The sequence below is a fragment of the Nelumbo nucifera genome, chromosome 2 (assembly GCF_055504915.1).
Source record: "Nelumbo nucifera cultivar China Antique chromosome 2, China Antique-T2T, whole genome shotgun sequence".
Taxonomy (NCBI): domain Eukaryota; kingdom Viridiplantae; phylum Streptophyta; class Magnoliopsida; order Proteales; family Nelumbonaceae; genus Nelumbo; species Nelumbo nucifera.
The window spans coordinates 17,463,305-17,475,061 of record NC_142650.1 but is presented as its reverse complement, the minus strand read 5'-3'; the positions used below and the strand labels follow the sequence as shown (position 1 = coordinate 17,475,061).

General features: G+C 37.8%; 1 protein-coding gene across 6 annotated transcripts; it reads right to left on the bottom strand.

The window, feature by feature from the left end:
• Window positions 1-998: 998 nt before the first annotated feature.
• On the bottom strand, window positions 999-7,464 carry LOC104596979 (josephin-like protein). Of its 6 annotated transcripts, none has more exons than XR_016082631.1 (3): window positions 7,243-7,464; window positions 5,887-7,030; window positions 999-1,111 (listed from the first exon to the last, which is right to left on the bottom strand). XR_016082631.1 is itself a non-coding variant. In XM_010258325.2 (2 exons), the coding sequence occupies exon 1, from the start codon at window positions 6,536-6,538 to the stop codon at window positions 5,921-5,923; it is 618 nt and encodes a 205-aa protein (XP_010256627.1). In that variant the 5' UTR covers window positions 6,539-6,675; the 3' UTR covers window positions 999-1,111; window positions 5,887-5,920. The 6 variants fall into 6 exon arrangements, 4 of the variants coding, with proteins under 4 accessions (XP_010256627.1, XP_010256626.1, XP_010256628.1 ...); XR_016082632.1 differs by lacking the exon at window positions 999-1,111 and adding an exon at window positions 1,218-1,733; XM_010258325.2 differs by lacking the exon at window positions 7,243-7,464 and having other exon boundaries at window positions 5,887-6,675.
• Window positions 7,465-11,757: the final 4,293 nt, after the last annotated feature.

Genomic DNA, 11,757 nt, shown 5'->3' with positions numbered 1-11,757 from the left:
ATGTTCTTGAGGCCAGCCAACATTGCTGGCATCTAGTGGTGGGTTGCCTACATCTGTGTTTGCATAATAAAATTGTTCCATGTCGGAAAGATTTGCCAACTGCTGAGTAGCTTCTGGTATTTTCAGGTCAGACCATTTGTCCATTGGAGAAACATATTCCTGGATCTCACGCTGCAACAAAATTTTAGGTGGCGAAGAGGAAGGTGTTGGGGGATTGAAATCTGAATAATATGGGTATGGCAAGAGTGATCTTGATAGTCTTGAACTGATTCTACTTTAACATAATATGGGTATGACTGAACCAAACTCCTTTCATTAATCCCAAGCGAATTTCGAATTCTCTAATTCTATTAGGCACGTTAAATAAATGACACTCAAAAACCAAAGACAATATAGATTTAGAAATCAGTGGAATAACTCGTAGCCATCTAAAATTTTAACAAGAAGATTTATTTTCATGGAGAATTTGGTGGTAGAAGACAGAGGGAAAGAAACTCAGATTCGACTAGCAACATCTCTCTTTGGCCCTGTTCTTTTTGCGGAAATACATTTACCTGGGTAAGTGCACTTACCCATATTCTTTTTTTGTTTAATTTATCTAGGTAAGTGAGTTTCCTTACTCCCATGTTCTTTTGCAACACCTACTTTCCTGGGTAAGTTTGTTATCTTTTTCGCCTCTTGCCAATTTTATCCTTTGAGCTAAGTCCATGTGATACAAATCATACACATTGTGTCCCTTATTTCCACGGTTTCCCCCTTTTCTCCTTTTCCCCTGTAGTTGTAGATGGATTGTCATAAGATTGGGGGTGATTGGATAGAAGCCAACCCAGGAACCATGTAAACAACCATCTCTCACATTTTGTGTTCTCTGAATATAAACATGGATCCTGTATTCTGTGGTTCAAGGTTCAGCGATCAAGGAACCAGAACATCATATAGATTTAGCTCTCACATTTTTCAAACACAATAAGCTGACACTCTTAAATTTATGTACCATGTAAACAACCAAATCATTTTCCATTCACTAAGTCTCAATCTTGGTATTTTCTTAATAACCAGAGAAAATCCCAATATTTGATTAGCATATGGTCAGTAGGCATCGGCTACAAACCTGTAAGAAAAGGGAAAAAAAACATAAATAATTATATTGGTTTTCCCAGTTGCAGAATTTTCACTTAACAAGCTTAACAAATTCCATCCGTATGAAACAAATCAACTTAACAGAAGACAAGGCTTGAAAATTAGGAACTGAATCAACTCTACTTTTGTGCTTTACTCAAAGAATGTGATTTTTTTAATACTAGTGAGAAACATAATAACCATAGACATTTCTTTGAAATTCTTCTAATAATATGTCAATGGGAATATAAGCTATGTCAATTTAATAGTTTCTTGATGGCATTCCATGATATTGGCACAAGTTCAAGAAACTAATTGAGTCAAGCCACAGGCACAGTCCTTGCCCCTCACACACCAACCCACCTGTCCATGCCCAAGCATTCCCAAACATGAACATGAAACAGTGGAAGCTCAAAAAATAAGGTGCAAGCAGTTACTAGCTTTATGAAGAAAATAAGGTGAAAGCTCATAAAATTGAGTAGTGAAACCAACGCTTGCATCCAGAATAAGGACCCATAGATTTGAACATGATGCCACAATGCTGATATAGCCCATTTTCATTTCCCTTCTCAATGTGTTGTGCAAGCCTTGCAGCTGCCGTATTTTAGTGATACCTGGAACAAGAAAATTCACAAGTCTTGATTTAAACTACTGGAGGCTTGCATTATCTGAGTGCGAATCAACTAATTCTAGATCCATAGAGAGTGTTGACTCCTATAAGTTGAAGAGAATCAAGGTAGTACCTGTTGAGGAGAATAGGATTGTTGAGAAGATTGAAAGAAATGAGATTGAAAATATGCCTGACCCAAAAGAAAACTCTGAACTAGACCTGTTTCAGATGTATGAGAATTTCCTGACTGTCTTGCATGAAGGAAATGACCTAAGGATGTAATTCAAACTAGTGGAACATATACGACACTTGCTGAAGGACGATGAAGAGGCCGGAATTTTTATGGGAACTAATGAGTTTGTTGAGGCCCTTGTGCGGTTTTTGGGGTTGGTTGTTCATGATCTTAACGAGAAAGCTGTGGAATTTGGAGTTATGGCACTTTTCAACCTTGCTGTTGACAATAACAGGTTTGCACTTGTTCAATAGTTTTCTTGTTTTACTCAAATATCTATGTTGGCCCTTATCCATCTCATTACACACACACATAACAGAATGGCAATTGTGAATTGCACCATATCACAGTGAAATGGTTTTGTGTTTTCTTTGATGTTCTCCTTGTCATTTTGCTTCCTGGTATATACACTCTATTTTAATGGATTTTAGCAGTAAAATGGATTGAAAGAAATGGGATTTCCAGTTATTCCTCTCCCCTCCCATACTCTTAGTAACTTGTTCTATCATGATAGGGATGGATCTGCTTTGGCTATTAGGAAGGACATGACCAAATCCCAGTCCAACCTGTGCAAAAGCTCAGGCTAGGATTAGTTGGGTTCAAATTGGATACCCAAGATTCATACATGCTTTTAGGTCAATATGCTGTGAGCAACTCTTAATCAAAAAAAGACAATGATTTCATGTTCTATTTACCAAATAGATCAATTTCGTTTTAATTTTCTTTATGTAATCAAACATGAAAATTGTTTTTGTACAACCAAACAGAAATGTTACCTCAAGATCATTTCTTAAACAAGGAGCAATTAGAGTTGTTTTCAGTGTTTAAGAAAAGTTCTTTTTAAACAATTTCTGCAAAATGAATAAGCCATTCTTCTTAAACAATTACTGTAAGAATACAAAGTTCTTCTTTTAGTGGGATGTGTGCATAATTTTTCTCTTCTTGGGGGAACTAGATGAAATTTCATGTTTCATGTTGTCCATCCCATTTTGCATTAGTTTATTACTTTTGTTATTTAACTAACCATTTAAATTAATTTTATTATTTTATTCTATTCATATTTCCCATTTTTGTTTTCTACCTATTTATTATTTTACTTTTATCATTATTTTTCTTATTTTTTGGATTATTGGGTTATTTTACTCAATTTAGGAAACTAATCACCACATCTCAATAATTTTTTCCCTAACTTATGTTTAGAGAATTCAATTAAGTCCATATTCCCCCCAAGGTCCATGCATCATCAATAGTTTTAACATCAAAACAAACATCAAGACAAGTAAAATATAGAAAAACAAATTGCATAATTCTACTGTCAACGATCTAAATCATATAGTGAAGGTCATATGTAGCCAAGGAATATCATAAGGAATTGAAGCAAAGCAAGAACAATATTGTTGATATGGATTAATAGACATAGGAGGTTTCAATAGGTTCAAATCAACCATTCAAGGGGATATCTGAGGATCCTGGCATCTCCAATTAAAGTCAGAAGCAAGAATGACACCTGTTTATTGTTGAGAATCACTTCAGAATGGGATGCCCAAATCTGTAGCAATGGGATTACAAGTAGCAATCGAATTCTCCTTTTCTTACTATTTCTTAAACTCTTTGATGTATAGCGCTACCAGCAACGAAAAGAGTAGCTCTGAAACTGAAATCAATGATTGGGAATCTTGAAACAGGGGACCGCTCTGAAATCGATGTATAGTGCTACGTGAAGTCGGTCACTATCGTGAGGATGAAAGGAAAACCATCGGATAGTTGATTTCAGGCGAGAGTACTAGAAGAAACAGGTGTGGCTGTGAAAATAGTAGTGGCTGCTGGATCTAGATTGACAGCGGTAGATGTTGAGGATGATGTAGAGAGATATAGAGGGAGAGAAGAGAAGTGAAAGAAGAGAGAGAGGGAAGAGAATGAGAGAAAGAGAAAGAGTTTGGGGAGGTCACTGCTGCTGCAGCTCCTCTATACTCGTCATGAAGATGATGAACTCTTCAGCAGTAACGGTGAGTTTGAGAAGGAACAGTAGAAGGGGAGAAGCTCTTGAACGGCGAACCTTTTAAGGGCAATTTTGATATTTTCATCTTTTCCCATTTACCCTCCACTCGGGAAACCAAACATACCCGAGTATGAGAAGGGTATCATTTACCCGGGTAAGTAATACCCCAGGAAATAAAATTTACCGTCTCCATATCTGCGGAATACAGCAAGGTCAATGGTGCAATCCAGCACCATGGCCCACCTTGAAGACCAGTTTCATAACATAATCATCAGTTGGGTTTTATTTTGAAAATTTGAAGAATAGTAGAGGGCAAATTTGGTTTTTTATTTTTTCCATTAGGATTTAACGACAATATTAATTGTCAGAAACAGTAGGGGTACTTTAAGACAATATGCAAACAATAAGAGTAGGGCTGCATGTCGGGCCGGGTTAGGTCGGGTTGAGGCCAACCCTAGCCCAACCCTAAGTTCTAAACCCCCAACCCTAACCCTAACCCAACCCGACCTTCAACCCAACCAACCCAACCCTAACCCTAACCCTAACTAAATTCCTTTGACCCTAACCCAACCCAACCCAACCTTCTTTCCATCCCTTAAAACTTCACAGAATTTCTCGATTTTAGATCTCAACTTAACTTTCAGTACATATATTAATCCTATGTTTCATTAGTACTTGTTTGTTGACTTTTTTTTTTGTTCTTTTGTTACAAAATTCAAAAAAACAAGTGTTATGACTTACGATAGATCTTTCTTGGGCGGAAAACAACATAGAGGAGATAAAGCATAAAATTTTCAAAAAACATAAATTAATGTTATTAAGGTTTTAGTCTTTTTGATGAGGATTAAGTGAAGTGATCTTAAAAGAAATACATGATACTATGTGGTGGGGCTATACAAATATCATGCATCTAAACAAATCAATGTTATATATTACATATAACATATATTTATATATGACATGTACTATAGAGTCGGGTTCGGGTTACCTAAGGGGTCAATCCTAACCCAACCTGAAGTAAAGTCGGGTTCATGAATTTCAACCCTAACCCTAACCCGAACATCAACCCGACCCAACCCAACCCAACATTTTCGGGTTAGGTTCGGGCCAACCCGGCCCAAGTTGCAGCCTTAAATAAGAGTAGAGTTAGTTAATTAGCTAAATTATAAGGGTAGTTTAAGAAATTTGCACATGTGTTATTAATTTTCTGTTCTTTGGCGCAAGCCCATACGTGGATTTCAAAAGATAAAAGAAAAATGAGGTTATCAATCACTTTTTTTAACTCGAGGAACTCTTTTTCTACACAAAAAAGTGGCAATCGCTAAATTAGAACTCATTTGCATTAACCAGCTAAATTTTTCATCTTGTTGTGTGTGCAATAAGGCTTTCAAATCATCTAGGTGGTCTCGTTTTTGGGTAAATTGTCTATATTTAGACCTTGTGCCGTGTTTAACGAGTAGAAAGTCATGTAAGCTTTCTGTTTCTGCTCCACCTAAACTCCTTAGAGGCAAGCTAACAGCCTCTTGCCTACAATAACTTGCCATGTATCTCAAAATGTGAGGATCAGGAACACTTATGAGTTACCACTAAGGAGATCATATGGGCCAAAAGAATGGGTGTTCCATTACAACTCAATAAAACACTAGATATAATGCAGAAACTTTGGTTGTTAGAAAACAATCCACTCTTTGAACAGTCAAGATCAGCTGCCTGTGCGGTATATCTGAAAAAAAGTAGCTCTTATAAAAACAACAAATTTCTAACCTACACAAATTACTGATAAATCAACATAACACCAATGAGCACAAGCAAGAAATGCAACATCTCAACATTTTTGCATCAATAACTTAACATTTTCTATAACAGGTGTTTGAAAATAATAGACAAGATCTACAGACAAGGTTCTGTGCAAGCAGAAAGGAAAACCTTTGGAGAGAGAAGATTCAGTTTCTAATTTCATTCAGTCCTCACTTTCGTAATCAGGACGGACAGATTGCTCAAACTCATTATCCATGATTACCCCATTCATTATATGTACAACAATCTTTCCTTTTCTGAGATCAACTGATTCTGATCTGACTCTGTTAGCAACAATCCTTTTTTCCGGGTCTCTTGAAATATACAATGTGAATCCAGAAATCGAATCAAAATAGACCTCCTCACCCAAGGGAATTGCAACCGAAGGCAGACTCCGAGGAACGGCTGAGAAACCCAATAAGCGAGAAAGGGTGGATTGGGTATCATTGACATTTTGTTCCAGTAAACTCTTGTTAGCCCACAGCCTCAAATCACGTTCGAAAGCTTCCTCCGAAGGAACAAATACGGTAAAAGCAAGATCATCAGGCAACATCCCAACCATGATTTCTCCGAGCTGCCCTAACCTCTTCTTCTCAGAGACATCACCCATTTTCAGAGCCCTATAAGACCTCCACGCTGCATTGCTCTCCCGTGACACCTCAGGAAGCCTAAGCATTGAAATAAGCACAACCAGAAGGCAGGAAACAGAGACAACCACGCATATAAAAATAATTAAATTATTGAAGGAGTAAACTCTTTTCAGCTTCTTCGACGATTCCATAAGCAACAGGAGACAACGCAAACGATCTCACTGTTTGCGATTCAAGACGAGCAATACCTCCCCACCTTCACTGATAATGTGATCCAAGAATAGCTTTACTTCTTCCGAGTCCTCAAAAGGGTGAGGAGAAACAAGATCACTATCCAAATTAAACCAGATCCCGCCGATATTTCGCAACGCGACCCAATGCCTACTTCTCCAAAACCCACCAAACCTCTTCACTGGGACGTTAAGCACAATGCCCATTAAAGCATCTTCAGAACGATCGAGGTCGATGGAGGAAGCTCCATTACGACGATCATGCCAGACTAGTTCCTTCCCTTTCCCTTCCAATGCCGCAATTAGCACGTTAACGTCATAGTTTCCAGTAATGGCGTTATGATGGGGCTTGAAAATTACAGAAAGAGGACTCCAACTTTCCTTGCTTGGATCGTCAAGAACGAGTTTTTCAGCAATCAAATTCAAGTCTTCACGAGTGAAGCTGTCCTTCTCCTGAACTACAACGCATTCGTCAAAATAAATCCCATAAAATACAGAATCTATCTAAAAATACCGCGAGTTTGAACAGAGGGAACTTTCTCTGAATGAGTTATCTGGATTTACTGGCATAGTTTTACTCTACAGTATAGAATTGGAGTGCTTGCGGCTGTTTAATTTAAACTAACAAAAAAGGGCAAGAGAAGAACTGCAGATGGAATACGTACCTGAAAGAGGTTGTTGAGGGCGTGCAAGAGGCAGAACTGCAATTTCTGCTTCTCGTGATAGATCTGCGGCTTCTCCTCCATGTGCGATGTCACGAAGCCAGACCTCGAAACAATTGAACACCCGATTCGAGAAAGATGACGATTGGGGGTTGTTAGGGTTTTGCCCTTTTTCCTTTTAAAGGAAGAAAATGGTTGTAAGTTTTTTGGGTATCATTTAATCATACTCGAGAGTCGAATTACAGATGGTGACCTTTGCGGTGATACACTGATACTTAGCCCCCCAAACTTTCATTTGTCATAAAAACTCACCCTGAACTTTTAGATTCTTCTATCACTGAAAATACCTTTTTTACATTCCAGCACTTTGCCCTTGTTAATGGAATAATGGGCTTGATGGTAACAAAAATAGGCATGTTAAAGGTTTTCGGTTGGTTTCATTTCTTTAAAATGGACAACCTTTGAAAATTGACCATATTGGTCGAATCGGGCCGGTTTGATTTTGGTTATCTTTCTGAATAGCCCTAGTTGTATTTTCCACGATCTCTTACTTTTCCTTCAATTTCTGTTTTTTTTTTTTTTGGTATGATAAATGATAATCACGGGACTCTCTCTCTCTCTCTTTCTAACAAGCGAAATGCTAATAATAGGGCAAAATGTTGGAATCTACAAATTCCGAGTGGATCTTTGTGGCAAATTAAAGTTTGGGGACTACTCCCAAAATACAAGGTGACAGTATAATTTACCCCATTTTTATGATCTCCTACACTTTCTTCCTCCATTTTGTCATGCACCCCATCAATTCAGTCTTGATCCTATTCATTTATCCTCCGCGTCAATCCATTCTATCAGAGGTCTAATTTGTTGCTAGTCCCTAGCTGGTTGTAGGGGAGAACTGGGAGCTAGGATCGAGTGTTGTCATGCACCATCATCAAGTTTGGGGGTCTAGGGGGTTTGGAGGGTTATCCCATCACCAATACCAATACAAGGAGAGATCAAGATTTTATTTTATTTAAGACTACTACTCGAATTGGATGAAATTGGACACACATTTGTCCTAATTTAACTTGTAGGATTGGACTCTTATGTATTGAATCCAAATCTGATTGCCAGGTTACTATCGTTAGATTCATGTCAGATTGGATTGGTTTGCACCATAATCCAGTCCATTGACAACCCTACTTTCAGGTAAGTCACCTAGTTTTCTTTCATGACAGAAAAAGCGATCATGTTCAAAGCTCATTCTCTAAATATGCTACTTATTAGAATTTGGGTCCAATCAAAGGTTGGCATGTAGCTATTTTTGATTTGATGATAGAAAGCAAGAGAGAAACAGAAAATTGAAGGAAAGTTCTTCAAATCTTTGTTTGTTTGCAATAGATGTAAATTTTGCATCTAGTTCAATTTCACATCTGTTTGTTTGTAACACTATTATTCGCACTTCTAACTGATACAAAATTTATACTTTGTCTCATTTACACTCACTAGCCGTGCAAAAAATTAATGTAAAATTTGTACCACCTTGCTCTTATATCAATTCACCACATATCATCTTGCATCTTACCTCACTTCCAAATAAATAACCCTCACACATCTATTCTCTTTCATTTAAGGTGGGGATCACATCACTTTATGAGCCCATATTTGCTTCTAGAAAAGTGTGTTTACACAACGATCCAGCAACAGATTGGAAATATCTTCTATACATATTTGTATGCTGTCATAGCCATGTTAAAAGTGTGTTAACATGCAGATCCCAAGTCCCAATTCCCATTTCACACCCTATTTTACTTCTCATAAATAAATTAGAATTTGCAATTCCATGGCTTTACACCAGTCCAAAAGAAATTTACACTGCAAACAAACTGAGCCTAATAAAGCATTTGTAGGGAAATCATGTTACAATGTATCTAATAGTGACATTATGCTTCCTATTATTTGATTTTGATGATGTATCTTGTCATTTGTCATTCTTTTTGAAAGAGTTGGGATCTCCTGCCAACAAAACATATTCCAACACCCTACCAACCTGATCTGACACTACACATCGCCATGCATGAGGTGTGGGTTGTGAGATGATGTTGGTAGGGCGATGGAATGCCTTTAGTTGGCAGGTGATCCGGACTCACCAGAAGGCTAATCCATTCAACAAATTAATCAGTTACATCAGATTCCAACAAGGGAATCAAGAAATCAGGCGGTAAAGAAGAAACCTAACAGCTTATGATTACAAGTTTTAGGATTAGGAGCAAAAGGTAATCCATTCTCTTGCAACTGGTGATGAGTGTATATACAATATACACACACACTCCAAGAAGGTGTAGTGTTCTCTTGCAATCAGAATTTCCGCATCACCTTCAACAATGGCTGAAGTGATTCGAAAGGAAGAAGCAAGTTAACTGAATGCATTTCAGAATGATGTGTGCTGAGTGGGCTTCTATAGGGATAGCTCGCGCAAAGATAACGGCCCCACGATCATCTTGATGACAATATATACAGAGGTTGCTCCATCAAAATTGATTTTGACTTTACCATCCGGAGGACGTGATGGAAGAGTTGGTCTCTGTGTCAAAGCATGTCGATTTGTGAGTGCACGAGGCAGCTCCAATGTAGATGGGCCTTGTGGGTAATTGTTTCTGGGCTCCAAAGCTGATGTTGGTTGGAAGATGGTTGCGTCTGGCTAGCCAGATATGCCACGGCATATTTGAAATACTTTACCACAAGTGGGTAAAATAGAGGCATCCGTGTTGTCATTAGTATGGATATCCACTCTGCAATCCATTCAGCAATATTTCTACGTGGGAAGGAGTCAGCAGTCAGCACTGAAAATTGCAAAGTAGAAGAGCCAAGCTGATGTGAGGATAGTAGCTGAAACCCTAACCCGAGCCCATTATAAATGAAATTCTTCATGTCGGACAACCTGACTTGCGACCCTTATCTATGACACCTGGCAAGAAGAAAGAAAAGTTTTCAGTGAAAAGTAGAGCTCTTCCCTGTAGAGAAATACGTAAAGAGGTATAATGGAGAATGACGTGAACAGTGACAAGCGTTCTTGTGTTGTGGCTACTACTCACAAGTCACAATACTTGCTTTGATACGAGCTCAAGCAGGCGAGCCCTTGGGAATTCCGACCGGGAATCATATCAACGACAGTCTGAATTCCCAACAATTGGCTTGGACGTGTGGTCTCAGGACAAGGAAAATGGTAGATATTTGGTGAATTGGGTTTATAGCTGCGAATCGTGAGCAATTGAGAATTTCTAACAATCGATTTAGCTCCTACCTAGTAACCTAGATGGGAGAGGGTTGGCTTTGTTGAAGCCTTTTGTCTGCATGCAGTGTATGATCACAAACCATTAATTTCTCCAGGTTATGTTATTTCACTTTGTTTGGGCGATATTATTGATGGGCTTTAAGAACTTACATGGCATTGGGCTCCAACACCAAAAAACTGTAATAGTATCAAACATAATTTGAGTTTGAACCCTTTCTAGCCTCAACACCAAGAACCTTTAGTTTGCCTTCAAGGCTTTGCTCTTAATGCTTAGTTTGGAAAGAGTGCAAATACAAATATGTACAATACACAGCCTTATGTTTTCTATTTCTAAATCTGTCTTTGCATTTTATATATTTGCATTTACACTCTTTCCAAACTGAGCCTTAAGTTTTACTCTTGCTATTAAGGTCTTGTTCATTTTTCAGGAAGTATGGGTGGGTAAGTTGGTAGGTCCTACAAAAAAGAAATAAATCAACCTCAGTATTAATGGATTTTGTGGAAAAGAATGATTCCCAAGTGGTTTATTTACTTGGGGAATTAATACTTTCCTTAGACTTGGGTAAATTAGTTACCCATATTGTGTAAAAAATCGCTAATACGTGATGGGGCAATATTGTCCCTTTAACAATGCCACTTTTTTTGATAAATCAGTCAATATTAGGGGTGAGCATGGGTTGGTTTGGTTCGGTTCCATGGTAGAATTTAAAATCTACATTGTAGGGGTCAGTTCTATATTTTTGGAACCAGAACCTACTGTATGAAGGTCGGTTCTGGCCTTGGTGGCTACGGAGTTGGTTTCAGGATCTACCCATGGAACCTACAGTACTTTCTTTACTCTCCCCCTTCATAAAAAAAAAAAACATGTTCTTTTAATAAATATAATATATAGTTTAAAACTTAGATTATCTTTATTGATTAAATTGGATAACTTAATGTGTAGATTATCACTATATGGTTAAAAATTTATAAATTAAATTTTAATTTTGTAAATATTACCTTTTACACTACTTATTGTATGCATTGAAATATTAAAATGAAAACAAATGATCAAATCACTTAAAGTAACTCTATGGTTAAGTGAGACCATGCCCTTTGTAATCATGAATGCCTGGGTAAAAATCTTAACACCCCCAAAAGTATTATGGGGTTTATTTCAAGGCAAATTTGGTTCCAACAAGGTAAGGTTTCACCAAAGCCAACCAAGGCTAGTTCATCATGTCGGTTCAGGAGGATAAACCCCT